This window comes from Fragaria vesca, linkage group LG6 (assembly GCF_000184155.1).
Source record: "Fragaria vesca subsp. vesca linkage group LG6, FraVesHawaii_1.0, whole genome shotgun sequence".
Classification (NCBI taxonomy): domain Eukaryota; kingdom Viridiplantae; phylum Streptophyta; class Magnoliopsida; order Rosales; family Rosaceae; genus Fragaria; species Fragaria vesca.
Genome location: NC_020496.1, coordinates 14,322,438 through 14,342,443, shown reverse-complemented (window position 1 = coordinate 14,342,443; position 20,006 = coordinate 14,322,438). Strand labels below are relative to the sequence as shown.

Below are 20,006 nucleotides of genomic sequence, written 5' to 3'. Positions count from 1 at the left end.
CATTTGCTCCCGTGGCAAAGATGAATACTGTGATGGTGTTGTTGTCAATAGCAGTGAACCATGAGTGGCCTATGTTTCAAATGGATGTGAAAAATGCTTTTTTACATGGAGAATTAGAAGAAGAAGTTTATATGCAGCTCCCTCCTGGTCATCCACAAGAAGGCACTCCTAACAAGGTCTGTAAGCTCCATAAGGCTATCTATGGCTTAAAACAATCACCTCGAGCTTGGTATTCAAAACTCAGCTCTGTGTTGGAAACCTCTGGATTCAAAAGAAGCAATGCAGACTCATCCTTATTTGTCAAGAAAGGATCTGCAAGTAAACTTTGTGTTCTTATCTATGTTGATGATCTCATCATTACTGGTGAGAATTTGGAAGAAATTAATCTTCTCAAGCAGTCTTTACATCAGACTTTTGCCATCAAAGATCTTGGAAGGTTGAAATACTTTCTTGGCATTGAAATGGCCACTTCCACGAAGGGTTTGTTCTTAAACCAAAGAAAGTATCTTCTGGATCTACTTCAAGAAGTAGATATGTCTGAAAGTAAATCTTGTGCCACTCCTCTAGATTGCAAGTTCCAAATGAATGCAGCAGGTGAATCTCTCCCAAACATCCATGAGTACCAAAGATTGGTTGGGAAACTCATATACCTCACCATTACTAGGCCTGATATCACTTTTGCAGTGAGTATCATTAGCCAATTCATGCATGCTCCTACTAAATCTCATATGCTCATTGTTAAAAGAGTGTTGAGATATCTCAAGGGATCTGTAGGCAGAGGTATTCTCATGAGGAAGAATTGTCACAACAACATTGTAGGATTTACTGATGCAGATTGGGCTGGGAACAAGCTTGACAGAAAATCTACAACTGGATTTTGTACTCTAGTTGGTGGAAATCTAGTCACTTGGAAAAACAAAAAACAACATGTGATTGCTCGCTCAAGTGCAGAAGCAGAGCAATGGCCTCAACTTCTTGCGAGTTAATCTGGTTAAAATATCTCCTAGCTGATCTAGGATTCTCTCAGTCTCATCCTATGTTACTATTTTGTGACAATCAAGCTGCAATGCACATTGCTTCAAATCCAGTCTTCCATGAGAGGACCAAACATATTGAAGTTGATTGTCACTATGTGCGAGAGCAAGTTCAAAGCAAGGTTATCTCCACAGTATATACTCGAAGCCAAGATCAACTTGCTGATGTTTTTACAAAGGCTCTGCCTTCTGTTCAATTCCATCAGTTATTATCCAAGCTTGGATCAGTCAATATCCTTGATCCAGCTTGAGGGAGAGTATTGAAATATATAGAAATATATAGTCAATAGAGAAAGTATGGTGTAGTGCTCATCACCCTACCTACTCTACAGTAAAGTATGGTGTAGCATGTTGACTGCACCATACCTTACACAGTAAGTCATCCACCTTACTGTGTAAGGAAGTCAGTAGTCATGATTCATGAGTCTGGCTGGTATGGCTAGGTATGGTTAGGCTTGTATATATATACTTGGTTGTAACCTAAATGTTTTCAATACAAGAGTTTTCTTTTTCTCTTCATCTTTTTCTACATGTAGGGAACTTATTTTGATGGGCATTACATAGCAAGACCATTTCTTGTGAAATAAATCATTGATCGATAAGGTTATTGCTTCTATATTATTATTATTATTATTAGTTTGACGTTCACACTGTTTCCTCCTAACATTTGGCCATTTGGGTAGTAAATTTACGAATTAGTCTTAGTTGTGTCATTGGCTAATCAGGTGTAGATTGGTTTGAGCACTGAGAGTTTAGATTGAAATGTTGTTTGTGATACAAGAACTGTATTCTTCAACCCCTGAATTTCTAATATCTTATCTGGTACATATATACACCTAGTTTAGTCTGCTACATCCTAGTTTTAAACAAGGAATCTTTGGTGTCTTGGTTTTGCCTAGTTATATCCCCAGAATGTTCCGCTACATCCCATTTTTTCTTCATCTAGTTCATCTATGGAAGCACCCTACTGCATTATAAGAAGGGATGTACTTCCCAGTAAGCTCGAAGATGCCAACGTCTCCCCCAAAGTTCCAAGCTTATTGGTCCTGATGGATTCGAACGATGGTAGTGTTATTGGAGAGCAACCATCATGACCTCTTCCCACTATGTACAGCTGATATTGACCTTCCATGGTGCTTACTATATTGATAATTTCTTCCAGATTATTGGCCAGCTTCTCACACAGAACTATAGACGGTTCATTCATGGACTTCAGTTTGAACTCATCTATGCATGCGTCGTCAAGTTGTTTCTGCTGCCTAATGTTTTCATATGCCGTGTGTTCCTTACCGCTATGACTGCTCTCCTCCCATGCCTCTTTACTTGGAGTGAACCGTATAACTGTTAAGTTTACCTTAGGATGCCCTGCCATCCTCCATGCGTACGCTAGTGCCTCTCGATCATCTGGCCCTCCAATGAAAAACATGGCGTATTTGTGGGACTCCATAGAAGCATTTTGGAAGTCTGTAATTCTGGATGTGACAAGTCCAGAATCAACAAAAAGACCTGCAGAGCACTTTGCATTTTCCGTCACCTTCTTACTGATTTCTGCAAGAAGAGGATCATAACGATCATCTGGGACTCCATCGATGGTAGTTTGCATTCGGAACGGGATGATTATGAGGTTGACATCCTTCTCGTTAGCCATGTTGCATATATCCTCGTGCATAGTAGAGTAGGCAGACACAGCAGTGAGTGACTGGACAGAGACATTCTCTCTTTTCCTTGCATAGTTCTCAAATGCATTGCAGCTGAAGTCAGACTGTAGCTTGTTGCCATCTGCTCCGGTTTTGTGGCAAGCATCATGTACGATTAGCATGGCAGCGTTATGGTCAGTAAGTTCGACCAGTTTGACAGCTAAGACATGAATTGGGGATTTGCTGGACGGATTGGAGGCCTCGATGAGGCTTATGATGCCGGATGCATTGCTCGCAGTGTGGGTGCATGCAAGGATTCGAAGCTCTGTTTCAGCTCCTACACCTTGTATGCTTCTATGTTGATTTAGTGTAGAACTCTTGGTGGACTTGCAGAAGAGGGCTAGGAAAGGTCCGACCGGAACCGTCATTGCCCAAACTGCAACCAACATTACTCCATATGTTTGGTTGTCCAAAGCCTTTAGGTCAAGAGAGGAGCTGAGTATAATGAGTGCCAATAAGCCTTTAGTGTTCATGAGGATTCCCAGAACTAAACTATCTCGAATTGTCATTTTGTTGAACAAAGCAGCGATGAAAGTGCCGACACTCTTCGCTCCGAAAGCCAGGATGATCACCCCAACAAGCTGAGCCACGTTTGATTCAGTTTTCAGCTGCTGATTGAAATCACCAAAAAGCCAGAAGGAATTGAATCTCACCCCGATGACCAAGTAAAAGAGGGGCATGAAAAGGCTTTTCACAAACTTTCCAACACGATCTTTGAACATTTGTTTGAAGTGCATCCCCTTAGGCATAATTGCTCCCAACATGAAAGGTCCGACGATGGAATGTCCACCGCAGGCATCGGTTATCAATCCGCACAATACAATCCCAAACAGAATACAACATATTTGGGCATCACTATAGCTGTCATCTTTCGTGGTGTAACACATTGCCCTGGCCAGAGCTGGCCTAAGTATGAAGACACAGAATGCAATGAAGCCAAAGGTTAACAACACCGTGTACAATTTACCATCGCCGAGTATAGCCATCACCACAAGAAAAAGAAACCAAGATGACACGTCAGAGATAATGGCACCGGATAAGGCTAGTCTTCCCACCTCCGAGTGGAGAAGCTTGAAGTCGGCAAGAATTTGGGTGAGATCAGCGAAGTTGGTGCCGGCGAGGATAATTCCCCAGAAGATGGGGCCATAGGCTACGTTTTTCAAATTGCTTTTGTCTTTCACAGTTTCGAAGTCTCTGAAGAGGACATAGGTATGCAAGAGCCACCCGGCGGGGATGGCAAAGGCTACTCCGGCGACGGCAATGCTGATAGCCTTTGTCCCTGCACGTACTACTGGTCTGATTTCGAAGTCTAACCCGATCATGAAAACATGGTACACAAGCCCCAAGTTTGCCATAGTCTCTAAGGTGATTATGCTATCAAAAGGAGTTATGGTCACTCCCACAATCTTCGGGATCGAAAACACAGATGGACCTAACAGAACTCCAGCCTGCACACAGATAACGAATCCATGCTCTATTATAATCAATCGCATGCAGCATTGTACGTACCGAAATGAAAAGCAAATAAGCATTACTGGTACTCACCAGAATATTAGCAACAATGCGAGGTTGGCGCAAGGGTTTGAGGAGGTAGGCAAGAATGTGACTGAGCAACAAGATGGAGAGGAGTTGGATGATGAGCAGTGGGAGAGATGCAACCCAGGCGTTTTCAGCATTCCATAGCCCGGTCGCATGCGTTCGTGATTTGTTGTAACACACATTGAAAGAGGTTTTGGATCTATACGTGATATTGTATGCTTGAGCCATTTTGTAAGCTCGAGCTTTATTCGTTCCCAATTAAATCCCTAAACTCCTCAAGTTCAATGAGTTTTCTGCTTTCTTTGTGGTTCCCTATCGGTACATTCACAAAGAAGAGAAAACGAGGGATAAATAATGCTCCAAAGAACAGAAAATCTTCACTTTAGGGGTTTGTAACAAGCTTTCAGAGTCTTCTTGCTCAATTTGCTTTGTGGTTTTGTGGAAAATTTTGGTCGATTAAATATGAGCGTATTAGTTTCAGTCTTGTTCAACGTAACCAATTCAACTTACCGAACTAACTAACCATTTTTTTGGTGTTTTTGTTTTTAGGTTAGTTGTAAAATCCTTTCCTACTTCCATTCTCAACCATGTTGGATTGTTATTGGGTTAGTTGACGTCTCTCAACTTATAGTCATCTTATCAGTCAAACTAATTTACTGTTTATGTTGTTGAATTTTAAATTTTTCTTACTTTTATACCCCTAAGAATTAAATAAACATTATCTATATTCAACAATATATGAGAGGTAATTTTAGTCCTTTTCAAAACTAACTGATGGGTTAATCAGTTTTATGTAACAAGCTCCTTGCTCGCGCGTATTCCTCTCATTCCCTTGAGGGGCACTTTATTCTCCCAGCAATGCTAGGAAAGATCATGAAACTAAGTCACAGATCTTTCCACCTGATCAATGTTGTTAGCAGACTGTGATCCTAGAAACCGATAGCAGATTTTCACGAACTAGAGAGAGAGAGAGAGATTCATCGAACATCCCATGTTGTGCTACACCAAATCGTATAGTGCTATATCGACGGTATAATACCATATCGTATCTATAGCTGTCATTAATCATTATGATTGAAGACTTTGCATAATGCCTAAGTTGGTGACTTGTCATGTTCTAGCAACTTCTCCTTGACAATTTTGGACGTAGAGATGGCATGTATATATATACCAAACCTACACACTTGTTGCGATTAACAATTGGAGAAAATTAAAAACACAGGCATGCTTTGCTTTGGCATGAGATATTATACATGAAAAACTACGTAACAGCTCACAAAGATAAGTTAAAAAACTCGATTTTTTTTCCGAAATATGTTTTTTTTATTTTTAATTGCATATATGTCAGGCTAAATTACAAAACATTGTGTGAAGTGTCTTATAAATTTATGAAACGAGGGTTTGTGTTTCGAGTTAATCTAAGAATTTTGTGCTTGTGGAATTGAAAGGTATAAGATTGAACGTGCCCTACAAATTAACAAACAGACAAACAAACAGCCTTGGTTGTTTGTTACGTGCACAAGTTATAGACCAAATCTCATCATATACTTGTTGATATATTATACTATGTAGACTTGAGATTTATATGATTTTATAGGCATGGAGGAGCTTCTTTAATTTTATTGAATGGAGAAACTTCACTAAGGTTTCTGAAGCGACGTGGTCATGACGTGTCAAGGAGTTCAGTCGCAGCGGTTGGTTACAGCGATTAAGAGTGTTTTTTTAGACAAGGCTCAGAGTTGAGCGACGGATCTTGACATTCGAGAGATCAAGGTTTTTAGTGCAGTCTAAAGGCGCGCGCTAGAAGAGATGAGTTTGACGGCTGATTAAGTGGTGAATTCGTTAGGGCTCCTCGACAGCCCTTGTTTACTAGTTGTGTCTAGAGAACCTAGACAGTGGAGCGACTGAAGTTACTTACAAACTACTCATTTGATTATGTTTCATGATTGATTCTTATTATAAATGAGATGTGAATAACAAAATAATAAGACTTTAGTTTGATTTAGTTGATTGATATAACTACTAAACATCCCTAAGCGGTGGGTTTGCATTATGAGAGATACCATATACAAATGGGCAGAGGGCTGCTTTCTCAACTAAGAATCAATTGCGGATATAAAAGTCGAACAAAATTTGTGATATCTCTATCTCACACTCACAGTGCTTGCCACTACACTTATTGGGTTTCCGGAGACCTACTGAAAAGGAAGACTTTAGGTCTTCAGGATAAAGCACCGTTGAGGAAAGCGGTTTCTTATAATATTAAGGAGGGTGAAATTGCTTTACGATTTGCATCTTTTTTCACAGTTTTAAAAGATTGTTTGGGACAAATGAATCTGACGGTTAAAAATATATGCATAGTTTTAAGTTGTAATAATTAATGTTTGTATGTTTAATAGATGTGGTTTAGATACATTTATCGCGGTCCATAAACGTTGTCTCTCATATGAGCAAACCTATTTTTTTTGCAGTATCTTATAAACGTATCCTCAAGACCTCAAAATGGAGAGGGTGGATCTTTTACTGAAATGGAAGAGAATGGGTGGTTTGTTTGTTTGTTTGTTTTTTTTTTTTTAATAGAATGAAGTGGTAAATTTAGGAGCATTTATCCATTAATCTTTCTGATTCAGTCTAATTCGAAACACACTAATTATGTCAAGATCACTGATCAACAATGTGCATTAATCTATTAAGTCTAAGCCTGATTATTACTATTTTTGGCCATAAAGACTAGAAGAAAGGTCAAACTTTGAATCACAAAGTCGAAGATATATCTACAAGATGAGATTACATTGAATCAAAAAATGAATAACTACAGAAGAATAGTTGTCTATGTCTTAGAAGCATATGGGATATGCCCAAGTATTAGATTAAACAAAGGACGCGTTCAAAAGACGCTTGCTTTTGGCCTTGTTCATTGGAATCTCAGTGGGCTCTCCACGTTCCTAGCTCCCAATAGTACCGCTACCTTCAATAATGCTTCAGCGCTCTCCTTCAAATTTCTCCATCAGCAATCACCATCTCTCTCTCTCAATTTCTCTCTTGTAGCTTTACAATGTTTCAATGGAGCTCGTTTGGTTTTTCTTCATGTCCCATAGATAGTAACCAAAGATAGTGACTGTATGCCTCAGGTGTATATACAACTTAGCTTCTCTCTTACTTTTCGTGACGACTCTCTCGCATAAATGTTGCAAGAGGAAGGTTCATGCAAAAATTGATTCATCGAAGCGTGAGTGTGGGGAGTCTTATGCAACTCCTCCAGAAGAGTGTGGGAGGCAAGGTGTTAATGCTAGAGTCACTGTCTATTACCTTGCTGCGAACCGGTGAGGGACTCGAGGTGTGGCGGCGAGTATATCTCGACCAGAATTCATCAAGGCAAGACGATCCTTCATTGTTTTGTCAAATAATCTGTTGTCTGGATTCTCTGCCCAGCATACGTAGTAACAACCTACACAGGCATGTGGTAGTGCCATTGCTATTCTGGTCTGAAAAACATCAAGTTAATAAGAATTGATACAAGTTAGGTACGTATATTGAATAGCCAAACAGCAAAGATTAAAGAATGGCCAAGTTGATCACATGATTTATATGCGTTTAGATGAATGTTAAAGTATGAAGATATACTAGTCAAATAAGGGCCACCTACCATAAGGTATCCAATGAAGAATGCAAGCAGGGAAATGGTGGCCATGAAACTTAGGTGTACTCTGGCGGTCCAAGCAGCCACAACTATGACGCACATAGAGCCACTGCAGACGCCGGTCAGGAAGCAAATTGAGCTGGTGATGTCGGAATCCACGATGTGCACAACTCCTTCTTGCCTTTCAAAGAGCTCCCAAGTCTCTTGTGATGCCCTCACAAAATCTTTGCCATATGCTGCTATCTGGTAGTAATTGATTTACAATAAGTTAAATTTATATCTAATTTGAGTTCATTACTAAAAATGTTAACCATTGATAACATATGGATCACTTCATATAAAATTAGAGGTATTGGATGGTGACTGCATGATAATTAATTGAGAAAAAGAAATACTAATCAGAAGTTAGTTGACAAGATATTATTCACTTAACAAAACATCAAGTTGAATTAGAATTCCCAGATATACATAAAAATTGTCATAGATAGGAATTCAGAAAAAAATTACTTGCTAACGAATATGAAATTATATGATAATAGCTCTGAATTATTCTGAAAACTTCATGACCACTCAGGATATTTAAGAATGATTGAAACTTTAGCGCTAATAAATAGATTACACACTTCAGACAGAACTTTCATCTAATTTGGTCCGTTTAATCAGTCAGAAAATGAACTATTTTATAGCAGGTAGGACCTTTTGGCAACTACTCACTTACAGATAATCTCATTGACACAAACAAGCGGAAGAAAATATCAGCTGTCAGCATAATTCGTTATCCATGTTATTATATATGATTTTTAAAACAAAACAAAAAAAGCAATTTGTTCTATTGACATATTGAGCCGTTCTGATTGGGAAAGAAGCTATGGACCAATGGTGGACTTTTTTTATTGCTTTGCGCATGATATGCAAATGTTGGAGAGAATTGATTCAAAAAGATATAGCTAATGACTTAAGTGAAGGTACCTGAACAAAGGCCCAGCCATTGCCATATCGGAAGATGGACTGCATGACATGGAGACAGCAATGCGCACAAGAAAACATGAACTCATCCTCTCCCTCAAGTAGATTTAAAGCCCGTGCAACGATTCTCAGTGCTTCAATTGCAGGCACAAACAGAGATCCAAAACAAGCACTTCCAAGACTTTTACTCAAGGCTCTCTGGAAACAAAACTGAGTATTGGACTGCATTCCTCTCAGATAATATAAAGCAATCACCCTACTCACAGTTATATTAGCTACATTCCGCATTACTTCGGCTGTCCAACAAAGGCTCAATACCAATAAAATTATCACTAATGGAGTAAAGTAGAAATTCATGGATCCAATCACTGCTAAAATCCATAGAGACATCCACAAGAATCCGATCCCAAGCATCCAGTAAGTGGGTTGATTCAAATCAGGGAACTTTGACACAGGTTCGAGCGACTTGATCAATACCTTACTACAAAATCCTATCCGCGGTGTGATCCAACAAGCGTACAAGCTATTCCCAATGGCAAAGCCAATGAGACAGACTCCGACACCAGTAGTAGCAGGCTTTTGGAAACAAATTAGTAGGATTCCAGCAGATAATGTCATGACAAAAGTGGTCCACAGTATGAAATGTACCATAAACTTAGGCCATTTCCTATATGCCTTTTGCCAGGCAAATGCAAGAGTAATGCTCATAAGAGATGCAGCTTCGACTTGCGGTAGAAAGTACCGCAACACCCTTTTCTCCTTTCTTGAAACACTGCCTGAATCTTTTATCAGACCTTGAACTCCCTTGAACAGAAGAAAACCAACTAGCCCAATAGCCGCCACCATGTGCACAACGAAAAGGAACAAAGAAAACTTGTTGGTGTACTTTCTTGAGTTCAATGTTGTAATGGATGGCTGGTCAACAATTCAGAAACAGTTACAGAAAAACAAAAGGCATCAAAACTCTAACTAATAACTTCAAAATTATGGCCGAAAACTCATAGATAGAAAACAAATCGACTTTATCTTCCGACAGAAATTAAGATGTTTGACGAGACATACTTGAGGGGTTGGAGTAGAGCGAGGCTGGGAATGCGGAAGAGGAGGAGGAGTTTCGCGAGACTGATGAGACAAGTCAGAAGGAGATGGAGAAGGGGTAGCTGTAGCAGTAGGAACTCTGACATTATGGGCCTGTTGGAACCTCATGGGAGGAGGAGGAGGAGGAGCAGCGCTTCTGGTTTTAGGATTAATAGCAATCCTCAAAGGGTTTGTAGGATTAAGCCTCTGCAACATTGACATACGAACATCATCTCTCTGACTCTGTTGTTGTTGCTGCTGCTCAAAACCCTCAGCATCTTTCTTTTCCTGCTCTCTCCTCATCTCCTCCTCCTCCTCCTCTTCCTCCCTCTCATTTCTCTCCCTCGCCTCCAGCTCTTCACTTTCTCTCTCCACCACCTGCACACAACACCGAATTAAGTTGAGAGTTTAGACCCTATAACACATTTCACTACACAAATGAACAAACCAAACCAACTGAAAGATGAAAAATAAAGATGGAAACTTTACGGGTTGTTCGGCACCCATGACGACGGCGGCGTGGCTGTCGGAGAATGAATGTTAGGTGGGTATTGTGAAAGAGCGTGGTGGTGGTCTTGGTCTATTAATCCATCACCGTCGAGTCATCCTTAAATGGCCTTTCTAAGCTAATGCTGGTGGCTTCTGTTTTTCTGTTTTTTCTTCTTCTTTTTTTTGCGTTACGGTAATTAATTACCTCAGAGTATCTGAGCCCAGTTGGGGGCCCACTTGTTTGTTGTTTGGGGAATCGTGACCTACGCGCTGGGGTGACGCGTGGATGATGGCGACCAATGGCAGGGGACCTGGAGCGTCTGTTCCAGAAGCACGTGGAAATTGGGGGGAGGGGAATGAGTGAACGGTTGGATACGCGTGGTGGTGAAGGGACGGCGGAGATGGCGTCTGGGGAAAACGGAGAATTGGGTGGCTTTTGACTTGTATAAAGAGGAAAATGACAGAGAGGCGTATGCAAGAGGGGGATCACTTCCCCCACCTTATCGTCCTTGTTTCTTGTCATCCAAAAAGAAATTCCTGTTTTATACAAAAAACTAAAAATATTACCATCAAAAATAAAAACAACCACTTTTTTAACTACCATCGAACTGTTTTAAATAAAAAAAATGTTCAACGACAAAACAATAACACTACCAAAATCATGTATGTACTTCTCTTTTTGTAGAACAAACAAGAAACACTTACCGTGCTTCTTATTCTCATGTATTAAACTGTTTACCAAAGCCACATTTGAAATTAATAGTTGTAACAATTAATTTTTTTGAAACTCCTTACGAATCTGGAATGCTCTTTATGTCGCTTTTATTAAGGTGAGTTGTTACTTCACTACAACAAGTGCTTATGTTTAAGAGTCCATTAGTTATTCATAACTACATTGAAAAGAATATTCTCATTTTCAAACTTGATTAAACATACGGTAATATTATATACTCTAAAAAATAGTTCTGTATGTGTGTGTGTATATATATATAAATAATAAAGATAAACATTTTGGAAGTCAAAACACAATTATATAATTACACAATTGTGCATACATAACACAATAGGCTTGTCTTCAATTGTTTTTCTTTCTTTCTTTTGGTTCAATCCAATAGTATTAACTTTTTTTTGAGTCATAAACTGAACTTTTCATTGCACTAGTTTAAAGGATTATGATCAAAACTTAGTACATCACTAAGCAAATTTGGAGGAATACTCTCCCCGTCGTTGTTCTGTGAAGATTCAAAGGCTTCAGCTGCAAGCCTATGAGCGACAGCGACTGCATTTGCAGTCCTTGGAGCAAAAACCACATTTACTCCATTGTTGTGTTGCAATTGTCTCTTAATGTCATCTAGCAGATTGCCAAATTCCAGTTGCAAGTGATCCTCCTGCTGTAAATCTTGGACATCAGTTAGACAATCAGATTCAACTATACACACTGAAATATGTTTATCTTGAAGCATCTTGAGACCCTGCTTTATTGCTACAAGCTCTGTTTGCTTAGCTGAGGAAACAAACTGAACTTTATGAGCAAAAACAGCTACAAAATTCCCTGTATGGTTTCTGAGGACACCCCCAATTCCTCTAGTTAGACCATTAGGCAGAAGAGCCCCAGCAACATTGAGTTTGAGGACTCCATCAGATGGTGCTTGCCAACGCTGCACTCCTTGCTACAAAAAGGAGTGAGTAGAAAATACACACACCTAATTTCCAAGGAAAACAATTATTAGTGCTTCTGAGTTTTGGGTCTGCTGCCCCATGCTTGGTGGCATTGTCAGGAAGGTCATTTGTCGTCACTCATTGCTATAATCTTGGACCCTGTTTCATTGATAGAATTAATCTCCGTTAATCTTCAATTGATAGAAATAGGCTCTTGAACTTATATTGCCAAGTTACCTGTTTATCTAAATTTTGTCCTTCAAAATATTGATCACGAGCCACTCTTGTAAATTGTAATGCGTAATTAGGCCTTTCACTGGAGCGCAAAGTAGCCAAGTGCTGCAAACAATAGGTCCAATTCATATCATTACAAATCAAGACCATAATTGGTAAGCCTGGACCATTAGCTTGGATGACTCGGATCCACATCAACTTCACTCATGCGTCTGCATCAGTCCTTTTGAGGGGAAATAGTTCTGTATACCAGACGTTCAATAAAGATGTATACATTTTGAATAGCAAGAGATTCTACATTAGCAATTTGCAACTGTTACAATGGGAAAATTACATTCAATTTGTACCAAGAAAAAGACATGTAAAAATTGAAATCGCGGTAAGGAGGGTAGAAGAAAAACAATGACCCCCTTGACCAAAAAAAGAAAAAAAAAGAAAAACAATGACCCCCATATGTAACCCAGAAAGAAAAGGAAAAAAAATAGCAGACATAGATCTGTAAAATCAAGATTTAAAATCATTTAATGCTTTTACAGATCAAAAGATCACAACATGCAAATCTCAGTGAACTTCTGGTTTCGAATATGAAGAACATCCATATCACCCTAAAAACAAAACTTCAAATGGTACTGGTTAAAAACAAAACTTCAAATGGTACTGGTTAAAAACAAAACTTCAAACTTAGAATTTGGTATCAAGGTACAAAGTAGTCAATGCACTGAAGCTGAACAAGGAAACACAAGAGTAAGGAATCTAATAGGACAACATCAGCACAAAAGATGTTCAATAGTGTCATGTTTAGAGTTTTTTTCGCAGACCATCTATATTCTCTACATCCACAACTTGGAAACTACTATTTCTTTCCACCACTATCTGACTCTGGAGGATTTTTGACAATACTCAGTTGGCCGCCTTCTTTGTTTGCAGCAGTGGCTGCCTTCACCTCATTGCAGTGGTTTATGAACTTTGTTATCTCCTGATTCCACCAAATAAAAAATAAATAAGTCGCCAGAAGAGATGTAAAGCAAAGTGCTTCTGCAGAAGCTAATAAGAAAGAAACATAATACACACTACAGCTTTGCAAAACAGAAACTAAGAAATATAAATAAACGCCCATCTATAAAAATTATGGAATACAGAAAAAGCAGGAGCAAAAATGAGGTTTGGACATTACTCAAGTAGTTTACAGGAGAAAGTGCTTCCTCCAGAAGCTAATAATGAACCTCATTTTAACAAAAACAGGATACCGACTACAGCTTTGCAAAATAGACAGAAACTAAGAAATATTTACATGTTCCTCTATACAAATTGGGATTATATAGAAAGAAAAAGACCAGGACGAAAGTGAGGTTTTGACCAGCTTGGTTTCCCATGAAATAGAATGTGTAACGCAGATGAGTGCAGTGAGGATGAATTGTTAGAAGCATTCACTCCGTATGAAATATAAAGTTAGAAACACCTATATCCAAGGCCATATCTGTGCGTTTATATAATCAGTTCGCTATGTCTTTTTATAATCGTAGTCGCTAGACTATAATCAGCATATATAGTTCCGAATTGGTCTAACCCACACTCCCTAAGAACCCTCAAAACAAATCCATATAGTTAGTTGACTAGTAACTCTTATACTTGAACAATTTATTTCAGAGCTGAATTATGAGTAATTTCAAATCCAATTCCACCCAATTAATTTCCTAAAAATTTGCAATGACCAAAACCACATCAATTTAATGGCATAGGATTAACAAAATTAGGGTTTAGCGGAGAACAAAACAGAGCAGAAGGAGGAGAATGAGGAAGAGAAAGGTACCCGATCGGTGTCCATGTCCTTGGTGAACTTAGCCGGCTTCACGTTGCGCTTCCCTTTACGAGTTTGAACGCTCTTCCCATGGCGGTTCGGAGGAATCGTCTTCCTCTTCTGCTGCCCTTTGAATTGCGTCGCCTTCTGTGTCATCTCTCCTCTCAACTTTCCTAGGGTTTTTGCTTCACAAACTTCTATTATATATACCCTCCTTAAAACGGTGTCGTTCCATGACCGTTCTACACCGACCCGGCCCGTAACCACCCGACCCGATATTAAAAAGAATAAAACAGCCTCTTCAGTCATTCGAGCTCATTATCAAAAATGCTGAGAAGAAAGCCAACCAAGATCGAGCTCAAAATCGAAGACAAAGAAGAACTCGAAGAAGCTCGTCAACGCGCCGCCGCTTCAACCACCGCCGCTTCCGCCGTCCTCAGCCACCTCGACCGCCCCAAAGACCCCTCCTCCAAAACGCACCGCATCATCGGAAATTAAAAAAACAATGTCTCACGTCTCCAAAGCCCTAATGGAGGTCGAGGTCAAGCTGCGGCTGCCGGACGCCGCCGCGCACGGCCAGGTCACCACTCTTTTAGCGCCGTTCCACCGCGGGACCCACCGCCAGGAGAATCTCTTCTTCGACGGCTCCAAATCCGAGCTCTCGGCGCGCCGGGCCGTGCTCCGGCTCCGGTTCTCCGACCGGAGCCCTCTCTGCGCGGTGACGCTGAAGGCGAAGGCGGTGCTCGTCGACGGCGTCAGCCGAGTGGAGGAGGACGAGGAGGAGATGGACCCGGCGGTGGGGCGGGCGTGCGCCGCCGAGCCGGAGAAGCTGATGGCGGCGGAGTCTAGGGTTTTTGAGAAGGGTGAGGGAGGAGTTTGGGGTTTTAGGGTTTGTGGGGATGGGAGGGTTTGGGAATGTGAGGGATGTGTATGATTGGAAAGGGTTGAAGTTGGAGGTGGATGAGACTAAGTATGAGTTTGGGACTTGTTATGAGATTGAGTGTGAGAGTGCTGATCCTGATGGAGCTAAGGAGAAGCTTGAGGAGTTTTTGAAGGAAAATGGGGTGAGGTATTCCTACTCCCAAGTCTCCAAGTTTGCAACTTTTCGAGCTGGGAAGCTGCCTTGTTGATTCCAATGTGGTGAATTTTCTGATAAAATTGTGTGTTCTGATGCTTATGTTAATTGACTATACTATGTTGTGGGTTTGCGAAGAACTTTGGATTGTATGAGTTTTTGGTTAGTGCACTTTGGTTGAATAAAGTTTTCAGATTTTGTGCGGAAAAAAAAAATTGGGTGCTTGTTTTTGTTATACGTTTGTTTTCATTGTTTGATTGTGATGTACTTTTGCTCAATACGGTTCTGTTTTCACCAAGAAATTTCCATTCTATTGTTATTGAAAACTGAGGCTTTCCCAGATGACACAGGAAATGCACTTACAGGGCATGTGGGAATGCTTTGGCCTTTGGCTGTCTAGTTTTATGGCTTCACTCTATCAATTGTTATGGAACTTTTTGTATTCCTGGACTTTCAATGTTTTGGTTTTAGATCTTCTTCTTGGTTGGTTTCAATCTTAGTTGTCATATTATCAGTTGTGACTGAGATCATTTTGTTTCGATATTTTTAGAAGAAGTGCCGGTTCTAGTGCAGTTTTATGTAGCAGAAGATCCATGATAAGCTCCTTCCTTAGAGATTATGGAGACTATCTCTTATATTGATGCTTGCATGTTAGTATAAGTCACTCGACCATTTTCAAACCAGATTTAATTCTTAATTCTGCTTGTTAGATATTATCTGCTGCATTATAATTTATTATCCAATTCAAAGTCTTTAATATGCAGTAACTCATATCTACAGATAAATCCAGGGTCTTCCACAAAGTTGCATTTTCTTTGTTATTAGGTTTTATCTGCAGAAGCTTGATATTTTGAGTGAACTTTTATGTTTCGATTATTCTATCTACCTTACCTTATATTTCTATCCCAGAAGATTTTCAAATTGGAATTGCTATTGACATATTCTTCTTTTACACTTTGCATATGGGTTCAATATATTCCAGAGTGGTGCATTCACTTCTCCTTTTGGAATTTTTCTGAAGCCTTAACTTACGAGTAATTTATTATGTTTTGATTTTGTTTTTTGTACTTATTGAACTCTATATTCAACTCTCTCTATCAATCATCCTACTATATTTTCAAATTATGATTACTTCTGTCAGATGCTCTACTATTCCATTTTGCTTAAGGGTTCAACTTATTCCAGAGAATACAATGGCTTGTCACTTCTCTGTTTTTTAAAGAGCTGTTTCTCAATGGCATCAATCTCCTCTCTCTTTTCTCTGGCACTGGGTTTGGACTGATTTCATCATGGGGTGCTCAGTGTTCCATCTAAGACATAGAAGAAGAAATCACCCTGACAAAAAGAAAAGGATACTTTCCGACAATGCCATATTGAGATGGAAAAGGAAGCTTGGGCTTGGATACCAGATTATTGAGGAAGAGGATTACAATACCTCATCTTCCAGATTCAATGTCTGGCGTTTGGAACCAAAATTATATGGGCAAAGGATGTCATGTCCACAGCAGCTTGTTATCCAAAGGCAGAGGCGGCCAGGATCTCATTGTTGTTCCTATAAGAACTTGGCACTGACTACTAATGGGATTTAGTCATGTAGAAGACCATATCCCGATTGTTTATATGTTGTGTAGCCTGAGTTTGTTGATTCGAAGCCCTTCTGTGCTGCTGCAAGAAAAAGGTTATGTTCAAACACCCAATCAAGAATAGATGGTGGACTACTTTGGACGAGCGGAGAAAGGTAAATTGCTCAGACTTGAATTGCTATTGCAACATTACTGAAGAAGTCTCTTGATCATGATGCTGCAGATTAGATTCCACCAGAGATAGTCTAATGATATGTTGTTTATGGATGCCCCAAGTGGAAATCATGTGTGGTTGGGAAAGATTAAGGTTTTGCTGCATTCGAGCGTGATGAAGTTGAAATGGTTTTAGGGTGTCAGAAGAACCACAGTGTGGAGTAATGATATGAGTCACTGTCCCTCATTCCGAATTAAGTTTTGCGCACTTGCATTTGCATTTGAAATTCCTACTTACTAGTCAGTGATTCATATCTACCCTTATACTTCCAAAAGTTGCATTTTCTTCTCCTTTTTGTTTCTTGTGAAGCATGATTCTTTTTACATTTCTGCTACTTGAACTTTCTGTTTCAATCTTTTCTATCAATTTCCCCAACATTTTCAAACTAAAACATTTTCTTATCATGTAGTGATTCTTAGTCTTTCAAAAGTTACATTTACTATTGTTTTCCACATTTTCTCTGCATAATCCTGATACTTTGAACTGTGTTTCGATTTTTCTCCCTTTTGAATAAGTTATCCTAGTAGATGTGTAGGTGTGTTCTTGAAAGTTGGCATACCAAGATTGGCTAATCTCTACCTTCAGTAAGAGTCTGTAGGTGTGTTCTTGAAAGTTGCCGCAGGTGAAACCTTGTCTAGGAAAGAGTAACCTCCTACACATCTTAACCTTGTCAGTAAGAGTCTGTAGGTGTCTGTAGGTGTGTTGCTGCACTTGAGCTTGATGAAGTAGATATGCTTTCGGGTTCTCGAGCAACAACACGGGGAATAAGGAAATAATTCCCCTTTCAGCAATCACATCAACCTCCTCTCCCTTTTCTGTTGGATTGGTGGTGCAGAGACGGCCATTTCTAGCCCTTGGTAACTAGCTATATAATGTTGTGAGGATTTGGTGGGAGAAAACATACCTGAGACGGTTGGATGCTGACCATTTGGAAAATTGCAGTAATATATTGCTAACAACATTGCTGGTAGCGATAGACACCATCCATTAGGGCTGGTTTCGGGACGGTTACCGACTTTTTTTGCCGATACCGTGTACCAACTGACATTTGATCGGTAGCTAAAATCTGCTACCAATACCGACCGCCAACATCAGTATACCGGCTTCTCGCTATACCAAAAATTTCGGTTGGTACGGTCGGTAATCGGGAAATACCGAACGATGATGAATCCCTAATTTCTCCAAAATTGGGGGAAGAAAAAGACGAGAGAAGAAGAATTGAGTACTTGCAGTCCAGAGAAATGTTTCAAACCAAGTTATATTGCTCCATGCACTTCCTTGGTGGGCTTGTTCCGCGGTCACAACCATCGTCGTTGTAGCTTCTCCCTTGTCGAAGGGCTCTCTGGGCTGAATCCTTCTCATATTCAAACTATAATCACAAAATGGTAGAAACAACATATTTCTATCAAAGATCGAATCAGACTAGTGTTTAGAAGAGTAAAGAGAAGATAATATGTGGTGGATGTGAATTCGATTTACCCATTTGCAAGCTTTGATGGTTGGGCTTCACCTAAGAGATGGACGAGAGCTTAGAAGCTTTTAGATCTGAGATTCTGTCCTTTTGATTTTGTGAAAAGAGTGAGAAACTGTGGGTAAGGACAACATCACGAATGGAAAGAGGAGAAAAGAGTATTCTAGTTTAATTAAATAGCAGGATTACTATAAGTATAAAATGTGTATGATTTATTCACAGGAGTGTTTTGTGCTTCAGTGGTTGGGAGCGGAGGTTGTGTGTATGAGGTTGGAGGTACGAACCTCATCTCTTACAACAAATAGTTTGTATTTTTATAAGGGAAAAAGATCATTTGCACAAAATAGAAAAAGTCAAATCTGTTATAGGATATTCTCTATGTGTGTCTTGGCTTTACGTCAATAGGATATGTAGTTAGACTAGATCTATGTATTCATATCCTTACCATATTGGTATTGCGTAATTCCCTATATAAAGGGCTCCTATCAATGAATAAGATGATAATTCTCTTGTTATCTCTTTGTCTCTACCATTAATCATTCATCACGTTATCATGCACTTTGTTCTAACCCTAGAGCCAATAGCCCACCATTTTTTTTCTAAACCCTAAAACCAAAACCCTAAAATCGGGCAGCCTTGTTTTTCCCGATTTTCGACCAAAATTCCGACTGCCTTCTGCCGAAATTTTATATCCCCAGAAAGCTCTCTCCGCCCCGGATCCAACGCCGCCGGTCTCACCCTGAGAACCGGCCGGAAAGTCTTCGAACCGGCCGCCGGAAGATTCCAGACCGCCGTCGCTACCGACCACCGGTTCACCACCTTCCCTTGCTCCGATCAACCTGAAATTTTGACAGCAGCTTCCCCATCCAGAGCTGCTCCTCCTATCAAATTTTCAGCCCCAAATTCGAAGTATAAGTAGGCGAAACGTTATTTCTCCTCTCGGCAGCCTCTAGAAAGGTATGTTTTTGAAACCTTAAACTTTTCCAAGTTCAATAACTCGGGGAGGATAAAATCCTTTCCTCCCTTCTCCATCTCCATTCTATGCTTGGGATTTTGTGCGTGCAGGTACCCAAATCCCAGAATTTTATTCGCGGGTCAAGAGTGTGTTTGATCACTCTTGTTTCTTTGTCTGGGTTGTGTTTGATCAACTCCGACCTTTCACCGGATTGTGTTTGATCAATCCGAGGTCCTTTTTCCAAATTGTGTTTGATCAATTCGCGGCTTTCCGGATTGTGTATGATCAATCCGAAGGACAAACCATTAAAAGCATCGTTTGTGACCTCTATCGAGTCTCATAACAGCTTGGTTTTGTATGCAAGAGCAATGTAACATTCTGCTCCTTTGAGTTTTGACGTCCTAGATGCCTAAGGCGGATCTTCGCTTGCTAACAAGCCTAGATGCCGAGATTTCACATCTCATGCGCTCAAAGTCTTTGACTCGCCACATCGACAAAAGCCTTCAATGACAATCTGTGCAAAAAGTAATGACCATAAAGTACTGTGGAATGCACTCATGGAGCGTTTCTCGAAA

General features: G+C 40.0%; 3 protein-coding genes, 1 non-coding gene and 1 pseudogene across 5 annotated transcripts; 1 reads left to right on the top strand and 4 right to left on the bottom strand.

The window, feature by feature from the left end:
• Window positions 1-1,998: 1,998 nt before the first annotated feature.
• LOC101310341 (cation/H(+) antiporter 23, chloroplastic-like) lies at window positions 1,999-4,498 on the bottom strand. Its single transcript, XM_004305361.1, has 2 exons — window positions 4,277-4,498; window positions 1,999-4,179 (listed from the first exon to the last, which is right to left on the bottom strand). The coding sequence occupies exons 1-2, from the start codon at window positions 4,496-4,498 to the stop codon at window positions 1,999-2,001; spliced, it is 2,403 nt and encodes an 800-aa protein (XP_004305409.1).
• Window positions 4,499-7,041: 2,543 nt separating this feature from the next.
• LOC101310049 lies at window positions 7,042-13,131 on the bottom strand. The gene is made up of 10 exons (XM_004305360.1): window positions 13,039-13,131; window positions 12,586-12,648; window positions 12,339-12,440; window positions 11,659-12,112; window positions 10,648-10,979; window positions 10,059-10,331; window positions 9,939-9,962; window positions 8,880-9,791; window positions 7,917-8,153; window positions 7,042-7,755 (listed from the first exon to the last, which is right to left on the bottom strand). Exons 1-10 carry the CDS (start codon window positions 13,129-13,131, stop codon window positions 7,576-7,578), a joined length of 2,670 nt encoding a protein of 889 aa, XP_004305408.1. The 3' UTR covers window positions 7,042-7,575.
• Window positions 12,764-14,302, bottom strand: LOC101301698. The gene is made up of 2 exons (XM_004303043.1): window positions 14,146-14,302; window positions 12,764-13,311 (listed from the first exon to the last, which is right to left on the bottom strand). Exons 1-2 carry the CDS (start codon window positions 14,287-14,289, stop codon window positions 13,189-13,191), a joined length of 267 nt encoding a protein of 88 aa, XP_004303091.1. The 5' UTR covers window positions 14,290-14,302; the 3' UTR covers window positions 12,764-13,188.
• Window positions 14,303-14,479: 177 nt separating this feature from the next.
• On the top strand, window positions 14,480-15,413 carry LOC101301405 (annotated as a pseudogene). Its single transcript, XR_184910.1, has one exon. The product of XR_184910.1 is annotated as an uncharacterized LOC101301405 (transcript).
• Window positions 15,414-16,960: 1,547 nt separating this feature from the next.
• Window positions 16,961-18,585, bottom strand: LOC101301217. The gene is made up of 2 exons (XR_184909.1): window positions 18,485-18,585; window positions 16,961-18,374 (listed from the first exon to the last, which is right to left on the bottom strand). It is a non-coding gene; the product is annotated as an uncharacterized LOC101301217 (transcript).
• Between the last annotated feature and the right edge of the window lie 1,421 nt (window positions 18,586-20,006).

Excerpts from the sequence above, each read along its gene's own strand:
- LOC101310341 (XM_004305361.1), bottom strand. The coding sequence starts at position 4,498 with ATGGCTCAAGCATACAATATCACGTATAGATCCAAAACCTCTTTCAAT. Across the intron at positions 4,180-4,276 it reads GCATTGTTGCTAATATTCTG|GCTGGAGTTCTGTTAGGTCC; the intron begins GTGAGTACCAGT and ends ATCTGTGTGCAG.
- LOC101310049 (XM_004305360.1), bottom strand. The coding sequence starts at position 13,131 with ATGACACTATTGAACATCTTTTGTGCTGATGTTGTCCTATTAGATTCC. Across the intron at positions 8,154-8,879 it reads ATGGCTGGGCCTTTGTTCAG|ATAGCAGCATATGGCAAAGA; the intron begins GTACCTTCACTT and ends AATTACTACCAG. Across the intron at positions 7,756-7,916 it reads TCTTCATTGGATACCTTATG|ACCAGAATAGCAATGGCACT; the intron begins GTAGGTGGCCCT and ends GATGTTTTTCAG.
- LOC101301698 (XM_004303043.1), bottom strand. The coding sequence starts at position 14,289 with ATGACACAGAAGGCGACGCAATTCAAAGGGCAGCAGAAGAGGAAGACG. Across the intron at positions 13,312-14,145 it reads AGGACATGGACACCGATCGG|GAGATAACAAAGTTCATAAA; the intron begins GTACCTTTCTCT and ends TGGTGGAATCAG.